Source organism: Cryptomeria japonica, chromosome 9 (genome assembly GCF_030272615.1).
Source record: "Cryptomeria japonica chromosome 9, Sugi_1.0, whole genome shotgun sequence".
NCBI classification, from domain to species: Eukaryota; Viridiplantae; Streptophyta; class Pinopsida; order Cupressales; family Cupressaceae; genus Cryptomeria; species Cryptomeria japonica.
Window position 1 is genome coordinate 395,288,431 of NC_081413.1, and position 23,586 is coordinate 395,312,016.

Consider the following 23,586-nt stretch of genomic DNA (forward strand, 5'->3'; position numbering starts at 1 on the left):
GTGGTTTTGTGGGAGCTTGTGTTTATAAAAGTAACTACAAGGGTAGTTGTTTAGGTTAGCTAGGTTAGTATTTGTGGAAGTTGGAAGCATGACATGGGATGTGTGGTTGCATGCTTATTCACATGGAATGCTTGTTGATGGCTAGGGTTTCAAAGACTTTCATGGTTGTATTGTAATGTTGCATTGCTGATCAATACAAGGATAATGGATGCTTTTGGAAACAACAATATTGAAAGATTAAATGAATTCAACCACCAAACCCTAGCCTAACAACAACAAAGATCCACCATAACATATGAAGATTACCTAAGACAATGCAAATCAAATGAAATCATAAAGATTATACCATCACATGTCCAATAGGGTTTGGATCTCCATTCTTCCTATCTCCATTGATCTTGCTTAATATATTTGTTCTTAGATTTTATGTGTGCACAAGAGCTCAACAAAGAACGGAAATGTGGTTGCAAGTAGGCTTGATCGCATATGAAAGTTCTAAAACGTCGATTAGTCGGGGGTTGATAATGAAGGAAGCATCTCCTTATATAGACGATACTATAAGAAATGGAGGGATAAGATTGAGAGGTATAAAAGATAAATGGTCGGCTATGATTAGAGGGTAGGTAGAGAAAACAAGATAATAATGAGAGGGTAGGTAGAGTAGGAATGAAGAGATGAATGCCATGTGTCATAGGTGGAAAAGGTCAACGAATTAATTAAATAAATAAAGATTTATTTAATTAATAGAAGAAGTGGGATCGGTTAAATAAATAAAAGTATTTATTTAAATCAGGGAAAAAGGGAATTTAAATAAATAAAGGTATTTATTTAAATGAGAAATAAGGCTAGAAGAGGATAAATAAATAAATAAATAAAATAAAGATTTATTTAATTAATAAAAGAATTAGGATAAAATAATTAAATAAATAAAAATATTTATTTAATTAGACAGGACAATTTTAGGTGTCTACAGTTTATTCTTTGCATGTGGATTCTATGTGTTTATTTGCTTGATTTCTCAATCAGGTTATGTACAAATTATCATTTGTATGGCTTCAACATGACACTTATCTAATCACTTATTCCCAAATATTTCACCTCCACTTTGATTTTGGCACTTCGTTGTCTTAGCTCAATCCCATAGGCACAAGAGTGATCGTACACCCTATTGCAAGGTGTGCGCCCTTGGTCTCCTTGTGCTGTGTAGCGTAGCGCTCAGGTTTGTGACATGGCTTAATTGCCTCTTGTGGATTCTATAAGTCTAGTGGTTGTATCGAGCATTAACAGGGCGATCTTTTGGTGCAACGACAACCACACTTGTAACAAGTGGTATCAGAGCTTGGTCACAGGTTCAAACCCCTCGCTTGTGCTGGGGGGGGGGGGGGTTGTTGCAAGGTGTGCGCCCTTGGTCTCCTTGTGTTGTGCAGCGCAACGCTCAGGTTTGTGACATGGCTTAACCGCCTCCTGTGCGTTTTATAAGTCTAGTGGTTGTATCGGGCATTAACATGCCGATCTTTGGGTGCAACGACAATCACATTTGTAACACACCCATGGGTCTAACCCTTGAAATTTTAAAACTTAAATTCAATTTTTCATTAATTCTTGCCTATTCCTTTAAAACCAAGATTTGATTAAACACATCTTTGCACAATTTATTATTATATCATTGCATTTATAGGCATTCAATTCCATTTGTTTAACATTATGGGATAAAATCGAATATCATTCACATTTAAAGGAGCATGTTAGGAACATTTCAATTGGAGCACCTAACAAGAACCTAGTTCTGCATCACATCACTCCACCATATTTGTATGTTTGAAGATTGAAGTTCTACATCATTAGTGAACTATAAAGTCATTTTTTGGGGGGGTTGATCCTCTCCAAAGATATTCCTAAATACCACTAGTCTTTATAATAGAGTGCAAAGCAATAAATCAAAGATTAGAGACATAACTTGTTGCATCTGTCCAAGGGGTTGAGCTTAATTGGTTAAAATGTTGGGTTTTCATTATGGATACCCAAGTTTAATTCCCCATAGGGACTATTGATCTTCTATAGTTGGCTTCTTGTATAGGAGTGGATTTTTAATAAAAGCGGATTTTTAAGTAGTAACTCTTGATCTTCTATAGGGGAAAGGACCCAGTAGTTGAGCATGTACCAATTGTTGTGAGGGTTGTTGATACCTTTTGTTCCAAAAATTGAACAAATAAAACCTATTGTTTGAAACAAAAAATATCAATTTTTGTTAGGAAATGTACCAACAGTTGTTAGGAAATGTACCAATAGTTGTTAAGAAATGTACTAATATTGTAAAAAGTAACCAATCAGGTGATGCCATGTCAGCTGCACAACTATTGGGGTCTCTTTTGCACGCCTATTGGTCTCACTTTTTTTTGGGGCTGTTTTGGACACCTTGGCAAAAAGCATGCTGATGTGGCATCATATTTGATGACGTGGCCCTGAAACCTTAGTTATTAGCAGGGGACTTGCCAAGTAAGCTGCTGTAAAAAAATCGGAGTGATTTGAAATTTCCAAGTAGGATTTTGAGAAGCGCGAAGTTAGGGTGCACGACTACTGGGTCCTTTCCCCTAGGTGGTTTCTAATCTGTTTGCTCCATGCTTAAAAAAATGATCTAAATTTGTTAACACGACCCAAAAAAAAATTCTTAAAAATAAAACATAAACAAAAATAATCCACTTCCAATTTAAAAACAAATTAAATTTCAAACTTACCCCACTACTAACTTCGTCAAATCTAAAACTAAACTTTTCTATCCATCCCGTTTAAAAAAAGTTAATTACTTAGTGAGTTACAAGCATTTCAGTTTGAGAGAAAAAGTGCATTTAAATGTTACAAAGCATCTAGAATAGCTTTGCTTCGAGGAGGGAAAAAACAAGTCTTCCTCTAATCTGGAGGCGTCTGTGTTCGGACCTGCTAAACGTGCTCTGCTTTGTTCTCCCCAATTCTTCCTGTTGATAAGCTCTATTGGCGCAGTTGAAAGAGAAGATTACGAGACCCAGAAATATTCTCCTCCAGCATAGATATCCTGCCGTCTTTTTTCTAGCCCTCCGGTTAATAAATCCTTGGCTTTCTATTCTAGACTCTGCAATTTCTGCTGAAACCCACTGAAAAAACTCTGCAATCCCTTCTGTAACCGTCGCCGTGATAGCGGTGATCTGATTTGGTTACCTCGTCTACCTCTGTAACTAGAAGTTGATAGGGCGAGGAGGGAGCACTAAGGGATATATGGCCATGGCAAGCGAGGAAGAAAGTACAGTGAAGGAACCTCTTGATCTCATCCGCCTCAGTCTTGATGAACGTATCTATGTCAAACTCCGTTCCGACAGAGAGCTCAGGGGCAAATTACACGTAACTCGTTACTTTTGTGTTCTACTACTTTTTTTTAAAACCTTCAAATTATCAAATAGTTTTTTCATTTTCGGTCTTCCATAGCAGCAATAAAAAACAAAAACATTTTTACTAACTTCAGAATTTACCCTTTAACTGCTGTCTGTGGCAGTCGCGTAGAAACCTTGATTATCTGCAAAACCTTTCTTTGACTAAAACCCCTAATGCCGAGTTCTCGCTTACAAAAGTGAATCCCATGTTTGAAGAACCCTTGAACCGTCAGGTTAAATTCTAGTTTTAACAAAATTCTATTTGTGGGTTCCATTTCATCTTTTTGTTTTTGTTTTTTAAATTATTCTTTTCTGTTGGCAACATGCCTGTGATTTTTTGAACATTCGACATCGTCTTTTTGCTATCTGTACGTGGAGATATAGTTAGGCCTCAGTCTGCGTATTACACCATATCAAGGATGGGAATTTAAGCACACCGCGCTGTGATCTAAACTATTCTATTATGGTGCTCCATTTGGGTGGTTGGTTATGTTCTGGATACTCAATTACCATTAACCATGTTTTTCTTGCTCACGGTAACCCGGTGTGGCACCATATTAAGGCTGGGAATTCAATCATGTTATGTGCGCCAAAAATTGCAAATTCATTACAGTGGTGTTCTATTTCGATGGTCAGCCACTTTCTCGCAGATTGAGATTCAAACTTGGGACAATAGGCATTTAAAGATAACTCAATTACCATTGCAACACGTGTTTCTTTTACTGTTGGAATCTGGGGATATCATTGTACTTCAGCCTGATATCTGGTACCATACTGAGGATGGAAATTTAAGCATGTTATGTCTGGCCACAAATTAAACTGTATTATTACTGCACCCATGTTGGTGATTAGTCACCTCACCTTATCGTAGAGTGAGATTGGGCCAACGGATATATAAAGATTCCCAATAACCAGTAAACCAACACCTGATGGACATATTTTACATGTTTCTGAGTCTACCAAGTTCGGTTTTCTCTATTCTGCCATTGGTATTTGGTAATTTCAAGTTGGTTCGTCCTTTAGGCTGTCCAAAACATTGCCATGTTTGTCTCATCTCCACTTATGATGTTTGGACCATTGGATGTATATTTATATTTGTATATAAATGTGTTTCTGGTTGGAAACCTTCTAACCCTGTTTCATGTGATGTTGTTGCTATCACATTTCTCATTTCTGGCAACCATGGGGTGAGCCCTTGTCATGCTCCCGACTTTGACATGATAGTATTCACTATGCTAATAAAGAAATTTTTCTTATTCCATAAGACTTCACAATTTTCAGATCGAACACCTATAGGCTATAGACATTCACTTGGTAATTAAAGACACCTTCAAAAATTGCAAAGAAACTTCGAAGGATATCCTTTACCTAGCTGATCCATTGCTTCACATCCCATCGGAGATTTAAAGAATTAACTAATTGCTAATTAGCCTTGGAGAAGGCACAGGACAGTTGGAAGGGATGCATGAAAAAGGATGTGACTCTTCATTGGAATTGAAGTATAGAGCCAGTCAAGGTTGATATCAAAGGCATCAAAGGAAGAAAAGTAATTCCACTCCAGCAATCGAGCAATCAGCATCAGTTATCATCAAAGAGAAAATCAGTCATAAATATCAGCAATCACACCAATTGACCAATCAAAGCAGAATTTATCATTTACTGCAGGCAATACTAATCTTATTCCATCTGTGGTATGCAGCATATTCTTATGAATAATTATTCTCATATAGATATAGACAATAATATGCAATGCAATATTATACTTGATGCATAGCCTCTCCTATATTGGATATGAGCAATAATATTGAATATCTGGATTCTTAAATTGCTGCAATCAATCATGACGGGGTTAATAGTAGAATACAAGGAGGGGGAACTGTGATGAGATCCTCTTAAGTACACCACCCCATGGTGGATGATTGATGTGTTTGCCACATGTGGACCAAGAGGGGCAATGGTGTATCCCTCCCTTGGGCTTAGATGGGAAGGATGTTGTGGACACCCTATTGTGGTTGCCCCACCAACCTCTACCATGGTTGATTGTCAGAATGGGATTAAAGAGGTCTCAATCATTGAAGGGTGGATAAGGCGGCATGGATAGGGAGGGCAGATATAAGCTTAACCACTAAGCAGACCACCTTATATGGATGGTGGATTGCCACATGGGGCCAAGAGGGATGGTATATCCGCTCTTGGGCTTAGCGTGGGGATGGCTTCGGACACCCTATCATGTTCCTCATCCAAGCCCTATTATGGTTGAACTCCAATTATGCATTATAGATATTGTATAGTTTATCTGGATTTGAAATAGTTATGAATATATGCTATCTAACCCTAGTTGAATTGATTGCTCTATTAATTATACTTTCGATACTTGTCTAACTTGATTGCAGGACCTAAACCAAGTTTTATCTTGATGAAGACATTTTATTGGTAAAAATATGATTCTAACTATGTTAAGCTTTATTATTTTATTGGACTTATGATCCTAGGGAAAAATTAGGGTAATCCCAAAGGGACATTACACTTGGCATCAGAGCGTCAATCCTGGTAGATTGAGGGACAAAAGACAATTGATGCAACTTAGCCAAAGGGCTCAAAGAGCATTGGAAAGAGAAAAGAAGAAACTTGCATCCACCAATGACTACACTCAAAACAATACAATGAATAGATGGGAATGAATTAAGGGCCTTCATGGAGCGCAACGAACAAATAACTCAAGTGCCCATGGACCAGAAAGAGAGCACGACATAACTACTTATCCAAGCCATCCAAGTTATGAACAACAATAAATCTAGACAAACCAATGGGAGAGATGCCAACTCCAATCACTCTGAAAATAATATAACCCCACTGAGGTCAACTCCAAGGGTAACTAGACCCCCCATTTTACCTAGAGAAGGGCCAACTAGAGAAGAAGAAGAAATTAATGAACCAAATCATAACTTAGAGGAGCTTGCCGAATCATATTCAAGACTCGACCCTGAAATTAGGAGAAACATTCCATTTAGAGAATTTTGCGAGGCAGGATCAAGAATTACCCCTAGAAGAGTAAGGGGTCAACCTAACCAAATCTTACATCACAAGTAGGCAAAATAACTCTCCCAAAGTTTGATGGGTCAAGAAAGGTCATTGACCACTCGTGGATCCAAAATTAGATACATGCCTATCTCTTATCCCCATGATGGAAGAGGATGCCATCAAATTTGCCACCCTTCATATAGAGGTGGTTGCTCACAATTGGGGGCACCATGGTTTGATTACACAAGGCCATCAAAATATAACGTTCTATGACGATTTCACCTACTAACTCATTGAAAGATTTGATCAAAAGCATCTGGAGAGGTACTTCAAAGAATTAACCCAATTAAGGCAAGAAGGGATTGTTGAGGAATATGTGACAAAATTCCAAAAGCTCTTCGTCATGGTTCTTGAAATAATCGAACAAGGACTCACTTACCTATTTATAGAGGGACTATCAGGATCTATTCGTGGCTTAGTAAGTGCTTTTGATCCCACCACTCTCCAAGATGCAATTTAAAAGACATATGACTTGATACCACTAAAACAAGGAATAAAAGTTACTCTAAAAATATATCATCAAAAGATGAACCCTTCTATAAGGAAGATGAGCATAAAAGAACATTTCCTCCTAGAGATGATTGTGGAAAACTTTAAAGGGAAAATTTATGTTACAAGTACAAGGAAAATTGGGAGCATGGACACGTTTGTAAGCGAGAAGAGCTTCAAAGGAAAGATTTGTGCTTCAAGTGCACAGAGAAATGGAAGTTGGGACATATATGTGGAAAGAAAAGCTAGGTATGCAATATTGAGGCATTGTTTGACAAGGAAGTAGGGGAAGAAGAATAAGAAAATCCAAGTGAAAGAAAAAGGTGTGATGAAGAAGATCTCATAAGCATTTAATCAAAGAAGCAAGGACAGTAAACAAATGGCAACAATTAATTGGACAATTAGAATCAAGATGGGTTAATAAGGAGCTTTGGTGTGAAGGAGCAAATCTAGCAGTACTACACCCTTATATCCTCAAGATCTAGGAAAAGATTATCAAACCAATCTCCACAGTAAAGTTTGTAATATGTCAACTCTTTAGAGAACCCTTAAGGTTCCTTTGACCAATGAAGGGAAACATCTTTATAGAACATAACATAGATTTGTGTCATTCTTCTAATCCTCATCTTAATATATGGAATAATCCTTTTAAAATTTGAACCTTGCCAATTTCCAACTCTAGATTATGTTGTTGCAAGTTTTAGTTCAAATTTGCAACTTCAGATGATACCAGGGCACTAAAGCTAATTATATCATATGGAGGATCTAAGGATTACGAATCCACAAGAGATGATTTGAAACCCTCACATTTGAAAAGATTTGGTTTAAAAACTGTTATTGCTTGAGGAGAAGTAGATTTGGGAAGGGTGGACTGTCATGCCCCCAACTATGACATGATAGTATTCACTATGCTAGTAAAGGAAATTGTCTTATTCCATAAGACTTAGCAATTTTGCAGATTGAACACCTATGGGCATTCACTTGGTAATTAAAGATGCATTCCAAAATTGCAAAGAAACTTCGGAGGATCCATACTTCACATCTGATCGGAGATTTAAAGAATTAACTAATTACCGATTAGCCTTGGAGAAGGCACGGGACAGTTGGAAGGGACACAGCCCTGGGAAAGGGCGGTGAACATGAAAAAGGATGTGACTCTTCATTGGAATCGAAGGATATATAGAGCCGGTCAAGGTTGATATCAAAGGTATCGAAGGAATAAAAACAATTCCACTCCAGCAATTAAGCAATCAACATCAGTTATCATCAAAGAGAAAATCAGTCATAAACATCAGCAATCAGACCAATTGACGGATTAAGGCCAGAATTTATCATTTACAGCAGGCAATAGTAATCTTATTCCACTTGTAGTATGCAGCATAACAGTATTCCTATGAATAATCATTCTCATATAGACATAGAGAATATTATGCAATACAATATTAGACTTGATGCATAACCTTTCCTATATTGGATATGAGCAATAATATTGAATATATGGATTCTTAAATTGCTGCAATCAATCATGAGGGGGTTAATAGGGGAATACAAAGAGGGGGAACTGTGATGAGATCCTCTTCTAATTACACCACCCCAAAGTGGATGACTAACGTATCTGCCACATGTGGGCCAAGGGGGGCAAAGGTGTATCCTGCCCTTGGGCTTAGATGGGAAGGATGCTGCGGACACCCTATTGTGGTTTCCTCACCAACCTCTACCATGGTTGATTGTTGAAATGGGATTAAAGAGGTCTCAATTATAGAAGGGTGGATAAGGCAGCATGGATAGGGAGGCAGGTACAAGCTTACCCACTAAGCACACCACCTCATATGGATGGCGGACTGCCACATGGGGCCAAGAGGGATGGTATATCTACTCTTTGGCTTAGTGTGGGAATGGCTTCAGGTGCCCTATCATGTTTCTCATCCAAGCCCTATTATGGTTGAACTCCAATTATGCATTTCTATATATTGTATACTTTATCTAGATTTGAAATAGTTATGAATATATGTTATCTATCCTTAGTTGAAACGATTTCTCTATGAATTATGCTTTCGATACTTGTCTAACTTGATTGCAGGACCTAAACCAGGTTTTTTCTTGATGAAGACATTTTTTTGGTAATATTATGATTCTAAGTTTCTAACTACAAAATTCAGGGTAATCCCAAAATGGAACATTACAACCCCGTTGTCATGATGGATATTGTTTAGTTTTAAAAGGATGGTGCTAAGCAGTGACAATGCTGGCACTGGGGTTGATGATGTTGAGTTTAAAATTTAAGAACCCTAGTTGACCTGTCTTTTCATATCACTTTCAAATATTAGTTTTCCCATTAAATAAAGCATATAAAAAGCCATTGCACAATATTTTATATTGAAAATGTATGACAAGTTAATAAATTGATTACAAGTAACCAGCATTAATATAAAAATCTTATTTTTGCTAAAATATTAATCTATGTTGTTTTTCTTGTTTTGCAAAATAGAAATATCTGCCAACCTTTTGTTGAAGTAAAATTTCTAGTTACAAACCAGTCTGAAATCTGTCTCGTTTTGGATTTTATGATTTTGCAGGCTTATGATCAGCACCTAAACATGATCCTTGGAGATGTTGAAGAAGTCATTACTACAGTGGAGATTGATGATGAAACATATGAAGAGATTGTTAGGGTGAGTTACTCTAATGTGTATTTGTTTATCCCATTTTTTATTTTGTTGACTTGCTTGGGTACTGAATTTAAAAGTAGTTATGTATGGAGTATAGTGGCAAGGACTGGTTTGTACTGGGCATTGCAACATTGAGATTTTTTTCTTTTCTTTTCTGTGTTGGGTTTAGTTTAGCTTAAGCTATTCATCTCTATATTTGATATTGGAGCAAGTTAACTCTGATTTAAAAAAAAGGCCTTGAAACATTCTTCCTTAACCTCTAAAGACCATACAAGTTACAACACATGTATATAGTCCTTGATCATAAGTGATTTCATGGAAGAATTCAGAAATGACTCTGGCAATATGAAAGCTATAAGGAGGAGAACTCTTAACCAATAAATTATATTATATCTAATTTCTGTTAGATTTTTAATCAGGCTGATAGCAAATAACAAAATCCACACAATGAACACACAGAACACAAGGGTACCCTAGGAAAACCTCCCTCTTGGAGGTGAAAAACCCAGCAATCAAAATCTCAGATTGTATTAGACCAAATCAGTATGATTCTTACAAGTTTTACTTCAACACTTGAAGCAATATATCAGCACAGTATAATCCAAACTAGGGCATACAGCAGTATGACAGTGCTAGGGCAAACTTATATGAATATCCTGTCTGTAGGTGGTTAGCTAATCAAGTAAAGCAATCTGCTGGTGTGAATCGTCCACTTGACATCGCGCTGATTGAGAAGATGATTTGCTGCCCCCAAAACACCTTCGGTGTACCTGAAAGTGAGTTCGCTGTCCCTTGGATTAGGTCACTTGCTGAAGGTATAAATTCGCTGCTTTGCTGAAGGAAATCGCTCAAATATGTGCAGAGATAATTCACTGAATAGTGGAGACAATTCGCTGGATAAGTGTGTGCATTTGATGTAAGAATGATCTGTATATATAGGTGACTTGTCCGCCTAGATTGATTTAGGTCGGCCTTGCATACATTCATAATTTTGGCGCCAAAAATTACAAGTTACAGCTATAGGGTCCACCAATACAAATTCCAAGTTACATGTGTTAGGGCATGCCCTATTTCCATTTACAAGTTACAATGGCCATTATAGGGTCAGACTCATTTACAAGTTACATTAGTCATTATAGGGTTAGCCCTATTCACAAGTTACATTGAATTTTGCTCATTAATGTGACTAAGACCGATAGGCCAATTAGTCACCCATATGCTAGGTCGGCCCTAGAAGGAATCCGACCTAGCTACAAAACATCAACACTCCCTCTTAGCTAGGGAGGAGTCCTCAATATCTGAGTCACATAGTGACATCCACCATGGCTACTCCCAGAGGGTGGATCCATTATGGTTGCTCCCATGGATGGAAAACAAATAAACACAAGTACCCATCACAGAATTGTGATGTCGTCATCTCAACATGACGTTCACCATAGCTACTCCCAGAGGGTAAATAAACACAAGTGCTACATTATGGAATTTCTTCCATGACATCCACCTTGCCTACTCGCAGAGGGTGGATCCACCATGCCTACTCGCAGAGGGTGGATTCACCTCAAACTTCTCTCGCAGAGAAGAATGCACTAACAAGGGCTTGCACCTCAAACTTCTCTTGTAGAGAAGAATGCATTAACAAACTCTTCAAGACGATGAGGCTCCCTCTGAAGCTAAAATGTCAGGCTCCCTCTAAAGCTGAAATGTTATTTCCTCTTTTTTAGAATAAGAACCCTTCTGAATTGACATTAGACCTTGGCTCCTCCTGAGGTGTCCCTATGTCAATTTCCACATAAGAAACTAGACGAGTAGACCTGAATTTGCAATCTCAAGCAATGTGGCCATACTCGTCACATTGAATGAGGGATAAATCCTTCTTTTCGGTTCTGAAACAGAATCTGGTTCTCTGTCTCTATCCCTCTGAATAGGTTCTTCCTCATTGAGAGGTGTCTCTAGATGTGCGTTGCAACTTAGTCCTATGGCAGCAAGTTGTGTCTCAATTTTTCAGTCTGCGTGACTTCCTCATTGGATGTGTCAAGCTATGCAATCTCTCATCATCCTTATGCTCCTCGATCCGTCCTGGAAGCATTTAGAGGGATTACTAGTAGATCATAGAATACACCTTTCCCAAATAGAATTATCAATGCTAGAAGCATACATGATTTACTATTCCAATGCATGAATTAGTAACTACATAAAAGATTCATGAACATTAATCAATGATACAAACATAAAAAAAGTACTTATCTCGTTATTGTTGGTACCCATGAAGTTAGTCCTGAAACTGTGTCTGAAATTTTTCATCCACTGAGACACTCAGTCCAGGAACATCGTCCTTCAAGTCCGAGACACACCAACCTTGTTGGAATTCCTGACAAGGGTCTCAATGATACACGGAGATTGAATAGGCCGTCCCCTGCGCAGATTTTGGTGATGGCCAACCAAGTTGCAGATGCGTACGGCCAAAAAGGAAGGGAAGCCATCTAATAATGGATACACGGCATGAATAAAGAGCAGACGATAGGTTTGCTGACCAATACATCAATCATGCGGATCTTGATCAAGTTAATGCCAAAAAATAAAATTGCCAAAGAGAGAGGTCAAGTTGTGTGCCAAATGGGATGGTGCATCTCGAAACCACAATATCACTGCTATCAAGAGTACCAAACACATGGAATGGTATGCTCTGAAATGAGCCAATCACGCATATAATCTCGCCGATGTACTAGATCAGATAGAAGGTAGTAGATAAACCAATCAGAAAATCGTGAGTTGCTAATATCATGTCGATCCTAGGAGATGTGAAAATCAAGGCAAACATGATACAATCTCCATCATATATGAAATCGTTGACAACCTTAAAAAATGGTTTGAGATTGAACCTTGCCAATCGTGTAACCAACTGTTGATCGGTAATGTGGAGAGCGTGATTTGCAGACTCTTCCAAACAAATATGCCTTACCAATAAAATCTTATCGACATAGTGGCGATGCCATAAGATATAGCCGAGGGGAGTAAGCCTTAACTGGGCTCTTCATTTGAGAATTTTGAAATGCAAAACCCTCCAACGAATGAGTCATCGTAGCAGAGGGAACTGTCGTATGACAGTAGCAAAGGATACAGAGGCATGGCGCTCGTGCCAAATGCCCTAATTGTGTCCATTAAACCATGGATTATTAATCCACCGATTACATTTCTACAAGTGATAAATATATGCAGGATGATGCATTCGCCAAAGCAAGCCACATTGACTATTGGTCAAGCCGTTGAACCACAATCGAATGCCCAACAAATAAAAAAAATGGCCAGCAGTAATAAAGCCGCAACATGTCAATCACTGACCATGATTGGTGCAGGAGCTTGAAGCCGAAGTTCCATCGGATCTCTACAGGGATCAGGATGCTACCGCAGGAGTTTATTGACCAACTTGCCCAACATTGCAGAAAATGGACCACCTGATGCTAAACAAACGGAATTATAAATCCCGAAAGGCTTGTGTGATGATTCAATGCCGATAACGGGTTTTGTCAATACTGGAGCATTTCACACACTTTCTTATTAGAACAGATGTCTCTAATATTTACCGGATGTCTCAATGGACATCATTCATAGCCAACTCGATACCTCCTTTCAAGTATCTGGCGTCGATCAATTCCAATGTGGAGCATTAAATACCGTCCCAGCTTCACGCTCGCCCTTCCAATCAGAAGGCAATGGTAGTAATCTCTTCCCAGTAGCCACAAAGTAAGTACATTTCCTTCATCTCAGGTAGTATCGGCAGACATAGTCCAATCTGATCAAATATTCTGATATCATGTTAATTTTAGGATCAGACTGTTAAATTTAGATAGCAATGACAGAAAATCAACACAAAGAACACACAGAACACAAGGGTACCCTGGGAAAACCTCCCTTTTGGAGGTGAAAAATCCAGTAATCAAAATCTCAGATTGTATTAGACCAAATCAGTATGATTCTTACAAGTTTTGCTTCAACACTTGAAGCAATATATCAGCACAGTATAATCCAAACTAGGGCATACAGCAGTATGACAGTGCTAGGGCAAACTTATCTGAATATCCTTGCTGTAGGTGGTTAGCTAATCATGTAAAGCAATCTGCTGGTGTGAATCATCCACTTGACAGCGCGCTGATTGAGAAGATGATTTGCTGCCCCAAAAACACCTTTGCTGTCCCTGAAAGTGAGTTCGCTTCCCCTTGGATCAGGTCACTTGCTGAAGGTATAAATTCGCTGCTTTGCTGAAGGAATTCGCTTGAATATGTGAAGAGATAATTCGCTGAATAGTTGAGACAATTTGCTGGATAAGTGTGTGCATTTGATGTAAGAATGATCTGTATATATAGGTGACTTGTCCGCCTAGATTGACTTAGGTCGGCCTTGCATACATTCATAATTTTGGCGCCCAAAATTACAAGTTACAACTATAGGGTTGAACCAATATATATTCCGAGTTACATGTGATAGGGTCTGCCCTATTTCCATTTACAAGTTACAATGCCCATTATAGGGGTTAGACTCATTTACAAGTTACATTAGTCATTATAGGGTTAGCCCTATTCACAAGTTACATCGCCCATTATAGGGCCAGACCAAATTACAAGTTACATTGAATTTTGCTCATTAATCTGACTAAGGCCGATAGGCCAATTAGTCACCCAAATGCTAGGTCGGCCATAGAAGGAATCCGACCTAGCTACAAAACATCAACCTCTGAAGACCATACAACACATGTATATAGTCCTTGATCATAAGTGATTTCATGGAAGAATTCAGAAATGACTTTGGCACAATGAAAGCTATATGGAGGAGAACTCTTAACCAATAAATTGTATTATATCTATTTTCATCCATGCAAATCTTCTATTTGGGGAAACAATATTATACTCTTAGCATAGAACAAGTACTCATTGAGTGGATGGGGCGTTCTCAAATATTTGAAAAGAGTGATGCTCTTTATGCATATGGACAAGACTTCCAATGAGCAATTTCCCATCTCAAGATCTGTTGTTGACGATCAAACTCTAATCAAGAATCATCTTCACATCCAACCCATTTCCTTAGAGATGAAATTTCATTCTTATCAATTGTAGGAGCACACATTATTTATCTACTTCTAAACAAATATTTTACTGGATTCTTCTTAAGTGGACCAAGAGGTAACCTTGCAATTGCTTGCTTATAGGCCTTGAGAACATGTACATTACCTCTTCATAGATATATTGTGAAAAGTGTCTCATGGCTGAGATGAACCATCACAACTGTACAATTAAAATCCATATAAGAGTCAAGATGTGGTCCAAATGTTCAATAAAGCATAGAACAACAAAATTCTATCAGTCCATGGGCCAAAATGTTAATAATTGGAGTGGGGCATAATGCCTATCTGTAGAAACACACCAAATATATATTGTAAACCATATGATAATGTTTGATTTTGGACATATCTGTACTTTGGCAATGGAGATTTTCCTCTAAAACGTTATGGTTTTTCTAACTTTTAATTATTTCCATTCAGACATTGATTTCTTGTAGGTAGATTTAATGAACCAAATGTGTTCCAGTAGAATTTTTATTATTATTTACCATTGTGTTTCCTAGCTGGACCAACAATTATGCAAGATTGTGTTGTCTTCACTATTAGGGGCAGTTCATAAGAGATCATATCTATTCCATTATAGCATTGATGGGGATTGGGATTGACTTGACGAACGAAAAGTATAATTGTTATTCTATTACTCAGGATTTAATCAGGGATTTAAAAAACATTGAAAATTCATAAAAATAGGGGAAAAGTTGTTTTTTGTTATTTTATGCCAGATAAAGGAAAAAATGTTGCTTTTACATCTGGCATAGCCCAACACAATATTCATTTTTTGCCTTTTGAAACTAGAGCAGGGGTTTGGTTGTGGCTGCTCCTTTGAGGGGTTAAGGGGGAATGCCTCAAGTAATTGTTATATAGGGTAGGTTGAGGTGCTTAAATGGCCTTTGTGTAATGTGCCCTACTAGGAGGCTGCCTGTTTCCCAAAGGTTGACATACATTACTATGCATTATTATGTTTAAATTCATATTACTAAACTAATGAATTATTATTCTTAATACATTCAATATTTTATATATTTAGACCCATCTTAACTTCTTTACTAACCCTAATGAGGGACGGGGATTTACTGTCATAGGGTGCTGACACCAATCTACAAGGAGGCTCCCTCAAGGTTTTAGGACTCCATCCCTACCCATCTTGGGCTCACCATCACTTGAAAGGATTTGCTTGCCCCTCTCTACACACACCAACCTATCCACTCATAGACATTAGCAAATGAATTAAGATGTAGTCGTGAATATAATAATCTTTATGTATTAAAAATTAACATAAATGTAATTAAGTATAATTCTGATTTATTATTATCAACAAATATAAAATTCTATTGACAGTACTTATATACTTTCTACCAGAATCTATAACAAAATATATATTCATTATCTATAACACAACGCAAACACAGCATAGAATAAATGTGAGCCCATATATGATCATGGGTATGATACAGCATACCCGTTTTACTATTCTGATTATTGATAGTAATTCTTTCTGATTTTCCCTTGATACAGACTTAACGTCCTTTTTCCCTTCTTCTCCTTTGATGTCTTTCATGATTGCTGGATAATGCCTTTATATTCCTTGTTTGCTGATGTAGAGACACGACTCTCGACAAGTGTTGTATGTTAGAGAGGATGTGTCTTGTTTACTTGCTATTTGTTTGTAAGGGCAGCACCCTTAGGTCCGTTACAACACTTCCTTACAACTAAGCTGCCCTTTCATCATTACTATTATTAATGCTAATTACCATTGTTTGATCAATCAAATAATATCAAATATTTTTACTAATTCAAGCATTTAAATGATTAAATATTATTATTGATCAAAACATATTAAATATTATTATTGATTAAACAATAAAACTTCGAACTGCTATGCTTCTGTCCCTGAAGGCCAGCAATGGTAATTAGTGAAGTTACTGATTTATTTGTTGACTAGGTTGACATGGGGTCATGGCAGTCCTCCCCTCTCAAATTTGCTTGTCCTCAAGCAATGATACTTTTAACTAAGTCCATTTAATGGGAGGATTCCTAAGCTAACTTTTTGATCCTCGATGCATATGTCACCGTTTCTATTTCACTGTAGGTTATCTCAACTAATGAATTAGAATTTGCATGGTTTGTAATCTTAGACAAGTTTTCCTCCATCTTTCTTTTATTATCACTTGAAAATGTAAATGTTTGCACGATATCATAGATATCTCTTACGTTAAGGCAAGAATTATGCATGAGGATTAGAAGCATGACACACATCTATGACCTCAATTGCAATGTTATCTCATATTCCAGATCAACCCCAAAGAATATAAATCTTATGATGATATGGATATGTCTATAGTAATCATAAACACTCATAGAGTAGACAAGCACATTAGGTATGAACCAAACACGGAGCATATGCATAAAAACACGAAGCATACACGTGGTTATATGCAAACACAAAGCATACACATGCCAATTATTTCTAGATCCTTCTTATTAAGTAGAATATATTCATTGCCTTCTTGACAATGAAACCTTGATGTTTTATGAAGAGATTTCAGCTGCCATATTTATGAGGGTTTCGTGATTACTAGATTCGTTCCTTCATAAAGCTCCATCTGTTCATCGTCGCTTCTTTGATTGTATTCTCTTAAGATTTCCCTCGTCAGACCTTGCTTTTTTGCTAGGATTCTCTTTGATCTCTTCATCGGTGGTTGCTTCTATCTTATGAGCTCGACCTATCTTTTCACATTTATGCCCTGGTTCCCTCTCCTTACATTTGTAGCATAAATTTTTCTTTTCAGGTTCATCTTTATGTCAAATGTGCCCGTGTTCCCAAGGTTCCTTGCAGTAGTAGCATAAGTTCTTTTTCTTAAGTTCATCACTTAAAGAGAAGACTTTGTGTAATCTATCTTCCTTGTGGAAAGTTTTTGTGTGCTCGTTTAAGGGTTTGCTGGTTTGCTACTTGTAGATTATGTTTCTAGTCTCAAGGCCTTTTCAATGGCATCCTCTAGAGATATTGGGTTAAGGGCACTTACCAATTCTCGGAGTGAATCTCTTAATCCTTAAACAAATAGATAGGTTAGCCTATCTTCATCAACTCCTGAAACTGACTGAATTTTTTTGGAATTCAGCTATGTAATCCTCCACTGTCCCTTGCTGTTTTAACTGAGTCAGTTCTTTAAAATCTTTTTGGGGATGTTTCCGGTCATATCTTTTGATCAGTTTTTGTGAGAATTCATCATAGTAAGTTACATTTTGGTGCCCTTTGGCGTGGATTCCATGGCGCCACCATTTGTGGGCCAACCCTTCTAAATGTAGGATAGTGAATTGGACAGCATCTTCTTCTGTCATTGGGCTAAGAGTAAAATAGGTGTGCAACTTTTGTAACCATGCATGGGCTAATATTTTATTAGATCCATTGAAGTTTGGAAGAGCTACTTTATTTACCTTATGTCTGAAGTCTTTCCTTGGATGTCCCTTATCTTTTCTAGGTGCCTCATGTTTCTTTGCTTCACAGAATTCCCTAAATGATACGATTCTTCTCATCTCAGGGTCTATATTTGTGTACGCTACATCAATTTCCTCAGTGCTCTTAGTGGGAGTATTAATTTCTTCTTCCACCTTTGGTGTATCATTCCTCGGTAGGAAAGAGGGTTTTGGTATCTTAGATGTAGAGGACCTATTATTGTTTTCTGAATGGTTTGAACTAATGCCTCTCCCATTTGAGGAATTGGTCTTAAGATTATTAATTGAATTACTTATGTTTTGTAGGGCCTGCAGAAGTACTTGGGTTCTTTCATCTTGATCCATTAATGTTTTTGGTTGTCAACTCCATGAATGTTCTCAACTCATCTCCCGTTGGTTCATCCATGTTATTGTGTTGATTGGGGTTAGAGTTTGCTGCTAGTTTTTTTCTTTCCCTTTCTAAGGCTCTTTGTGCCCTTTGATTATGTTGCATTAACTTATCTTTTCAGAGGATGTTAGGATATAGCTCTGATACCAATTGTAATGCCCCCGACTAGGAGGCTGCCTGTTTCCCAAAGGTTGAAATACATTACTATGCATTATTAATTTATTATGTTTAAATTCATATTACTAAACAAATGAATTATTATTTGCTCAGTTACCGGTTCTTGCCTAAACTGGCTGGGTCCTGGTCCTGGTCCCTGCCCGGTCCTGGTCCCAGCCTGGTTCGCCCTGGGTCCCACCCGGGTCCTGCCCAGGCGGCTGGGTTCCCTGTGGGTCCTGTCACGCAGGCGGCTGGGTTCCCTGTGGGTCCTGTCACGCAGGACCCACAGGGAACCCAACCGCCTGGGCAGGACCCGGGTGGGACCCAGGGCGAACCCAGGAGGACCTGGCTGAACCCAAGAGGACCCGGGTGAACCCAAGCCCGTGGGTTCCCAAAAACGGGGCCCACGGGTTAGAAAGCAAATAAAAACAATTAAAAAACAATTTTTTAATTTTTTTTTACATCTAAACCCTAATCTGCCCCTCTACGATGCATTTCATGCATCAAAACATGCATTCAACCTATTCTACTTGCATTTTTTGATGATTTATGATATATCAATATCAGAATATTTATTGGCATTGGCAATTATGGATTTATGATTTATGATTTATCTGTTATCATTTATGTATCATTGTATGGGAAAGTTACATTGTATGTTTCATATTTGTATGTTTGAACTGTGAACATATATAATTTTGATGTTTGAAGTTTGAACATATATATATATATTTAAAAAAATTAAAATATATATATATATATATATATATATATATATATATACACGGATGAACCCGTACCCGTACCTGTACCCAAAATATATATTTTTTTGCCGAATCCGTGAATCCGTACCCGAATCCGAACCTGAATTCGAACCGGAACCGGTAACTTAGATTATTTGTAATACACTCAATATTTATTATCTGAGTTATCGGGTTCGGCCCCCTAGGCCCTTGGTACTAGTCCGGTACGGTCCGGGTTCGGGGTTCGGGTCCGGTTTGCCTGTGGTTCGGACAGGGTTCGTGGTTCACAGGCTTGGTTCGAACCAGGGCGAACCCAAGAGGACCCAGGGCCGAACCCAAGAGGACCCAGGTCGAACCCAAGTTGAACCCAGGGGTCTGACAGCCCAAAAATGGATTTTTTTTTTGCAAAATTTAATTTTTTTTGAATTCCACCACATAAAAAATTAAAATGACCCTAAAAGTGAGTTTTAAAACATTAACTTGGCTCATTTCACACAAGCAACATGACTACAAGCAAGGGGAAACGAAGATGTGGGATATGGAGCCAAAACATACTGATTTGGATAAATTCACTTCTCAGCTTGTTGCATTTGATGACTCAGATAGCGAGCAAACTTAAAGTGCAAGTGCAAGTGTCATTGGCATTGGCATTGATTCATCTAATGTCAATTTCAATGATGAGGAGGAGGAGAATGAGGACGATGAATTAGAGAATCCATTTGATGTTCAAACTTTAAATTGTTGAAAGTTGAAACAATGATACTTGAATATTTTATCATTTTGATATTAAACTTGATGTATATGATGCTGTTATGGTATGATCATGATGCTATGATTACAAGTTTATGTTGGTTTTGTTGTTTATATGATGCTATGTGACATGCTAATCTTAATTCATGCTTATAGGCTGCAGATTTACTGTCATAGGGCGCTGACACCAATTAAGATGGAGTCGTGAATATAATTATCTTTATGTATCAAGAATTAACATAAATGTAATGAAGTATAATTCTGATTTATTATTACCAAAAAATATAAAATTCTGTTGACAGTACTTCTTATTATACTTTATACCAGAATCAATAACAAAATATATGTTTATCATCTATAACAGAATGCAAACACAGCATAGCATAAATGTAAGCCTATATATGATCATGGATATGATACAGCATACCCGTTTTACTATTCTTATTATTGATAGTAATTCTTTCTGATTTTTCGTTGATACAGACTTAACGTCCTTATTCCCTTCTTTTCCTTCGATGCCCTTTCAGGAAAAATAAATCATTAAAAATTTGTTCCTTGGATATAATGATAAAACCACAAGTTTTTTAGGGGTAAAAGTCGCCAAAACAGGTTATTCATGATTACTTGAGTTTTTCTTGATTTCTGCTTTAATGTTTTTAACAACTGGCTGCTGTTATTGTCATGGATTTATGTGTTACTGCAAGTTTTTGGGCAAGTAACTTGGTGAGAACCTTTCAGCTCACAAACACTTGGGAGTACGTGCGTTACTCAGGTTTGATATCATGGTTTTAACCATCTTGACAAGCAGGCTGTTAGGTTAGCCCACATATCGAGAATGGCTATGGGAAAATGTTTCCAGACCTTGCCTTATAATAATTAAACCAACAGGGATCTTGAATAGCTTACACAGGCCATGCAATGACTACTGCTCAATCTGAAGAACAGATCCCTGTCATGTTATCACTCTTTAAAGAGGTATGAATACATAATCATCAAAGTAGACTCATAAGAGAACTTTGTTTTGGTTTGTGGCACTCTACCTCTCCTTTTAGATAGGAGTACCAAGAGAGGGCCTAGTGATTTTATTGAAGATACAATAGAAGGTTATGGAAAGCATTTATGGCCACAAATGGAAAATTGGTAGCAGCCTTGGGGATAATTGAAACAGAGAAAAAAGTTCTCATTAACTAACAAAAGAAATGATTAAAAGGAGAATCAATTAATTGAAAAGCTTAAGTATCTAGTTTTAATAGATGTTCTATTGTTTGTATTTATCTTGAAAGAAACAACGAATTTGGAGAATTAATGAACTAGCATATGTGGCTACAAATGGAAAATTGGCAGCAGCATTGGGGATTCAAACAGAGGAAAAAGTTTCTATGAACTAGCAAAAGAAATGATTTAAAGAAGAATTAATTGAAGAGCCAAAGAAACAATTTTTAATAGATGTTCCATTGTTTATATCTATCTTGAAAGAAACAACGAAGTTGGGCAATTGAGACTACAGCTCAAGTGATCTAAAAATTTAGGAGTTAAACGAGGAGTTGAGTGTTGCTTTTGCAACAGATAACATGGAAGAAAGAACAATAACAATCATTCTTAGGATTTTAGGTCATTTAAAATAAATTGCCAACATAACAAGAGCAACAAGAAAGGAATTTCTTTTAATGCCCAGGAAGAACCAAAGTAGGTCAATGGGACTCAGAAGTCTGATCAAAACAGCTGAATCTAGAGACTACCAAGTGCAAGTGAAAAGCACAAAAAGTTCATTCTAACTAGGGTTGTAGAACAGAAATGAGTAAGCCCTAAAAACATAAAACACATAATGTCATATACTTCAAACGTTAGGTAAGCCATGAGAAAACAAGACTCATTGCTAGAGTAGCAGATATTAGCGATTCAAAGGTCAGAAAGGGTAGGAAGGCAGTTTCAAATCTATATCAAACTGAGGACTGACATCCCCCTTCAACCACTGTAAAAGCCAACGCTAGATCTGATGATGTCTATACAATGATGGTGTGGCCTGAGTTGTCACTGTGGGCAATCCTTGCAGGGAAGAGGAGGGGAAAGCCCCAGTAATTTTCTAAATATTGGTGGCTGATGGTTCTTTAGTAGTAGAGAGCAAGCTTGTAATGTCCCTAACTGGGATTCCCCAATTAAGCCCACTGTGCTGTTAATCCAGTTCAATAGTTCATTAATTAATAACTCAAGTTTATTTTACATATAACTGAAACAGTAACAGTAATAACAGATTCAAGTCGTATTGTATATCTATGTCTCATAATCTTGTATCTAAATTAACTGAAAAATAGATATGTCACAGATTGTTATGATAATTGCAATCTAAGGGCCTATAAACCCTGAAGAATTTACTAAGATATAACTTAAGCAAAGTAGAAGAGATAAATAAATACCTGATATGCTGAGGTGGAATCCTGCAGACAAGTTAGGATATATAGATTTATAAGATATGTGATTATGAGAGATTAACATAGGAATAGATTGTCAAGTAGGATAGCTCAGTGTGGTGCCCAAGAAGCCCTCCACCCTAGGCTCAAGGGCAGCTTAACCCCCTTGACCTCAAGTGGCCCATGCAATCAATGAGGTGGCCTACCCTATCACCGTTCTCCTCCACTTACCATATCTATCCCACAATCCAGGATTACAGATTCAGTCAGTATGACAGAAGATGTATGATTTACAGCAAGGTGCCCAGATCTGCACTCTTATTTAAATCAGATCTGCACTTCTGATTCCCAAATTCCTCCCCCCCCACCTTTCATATGTTTTCTCTTCTACCTTTTATACCTCATATTTGAGGGAGTCACAACTTTTCATCCCATGTCTTTTGACCATTCATTAACTTTAATTAAATTTTAATCATATTTAATTATATTACTTTATATTTTAATTTAATTTTAATTTTTATTCTTTTGTATTTTAAATTATTATAATTGTTTATTATTGAATCATACTTCAAAGTGGGGACATTACAAAGCTAGTAATATGTGTTTGACTGGATCTCCTATAACATGGACAACAAGTAACATATCCTCTGTATCAAAGAAGAGATCCACTGTGACTAGTACAATAAGAGGAGAAAGGAACTTAGTCTCACCCATAGTTTGAAAGCTCGGGCTCACCAAAAACTCATCAGACCCCAATTTTACTCATACTTGGTGTTTTGGCAAACACTCAGCAGGTTAAAAAATTACATAACTTCAAGTTGGGTCGGCCTCTTAGAATAAAAACAATAATTTACAATAATATAATCCTATATAGGGTCGGCCCTATAAGGCAATTACAATTAACATTTTAATTTGCTCATTAATGTGACTAAGGC

General features: G+C 37.3%; 1 protein-coding gene across 2 annotated transcripts in view; it reads left to right on the forward strand.

Annotated features, from left to right (window-relative positions):
* The first annotated feature begins 2,844 nt into the window (after nt 1-2,844).
* LOC131073018 (sm-like protein LSM3A) overlaps nt 2,845-23,586 on the forward strand; it is a 28,239-nt gene continuing 7,497 nt past the window's right edge. Inside the window, exons 1-2 of one of the 2 annotated variants that reach the window (XM_058009361.2) lie at nt 2,845-3,372; nt 9,548-9,643. In XM_058009361.2, coding sequence (XP_057865344.2) covers nt 3,250-3,372; nt 9,548-9,643 — 219 coding nt within the window. In that variant the 5' untranslated portion in view covers nt 2,845-3,249. The remainder of the gene's footprint in view (nt 3,373-9,547; nt 9,644-23,586) is intronic. The other variant, XM_058009380.2, reaches the window with a different exon arrangement.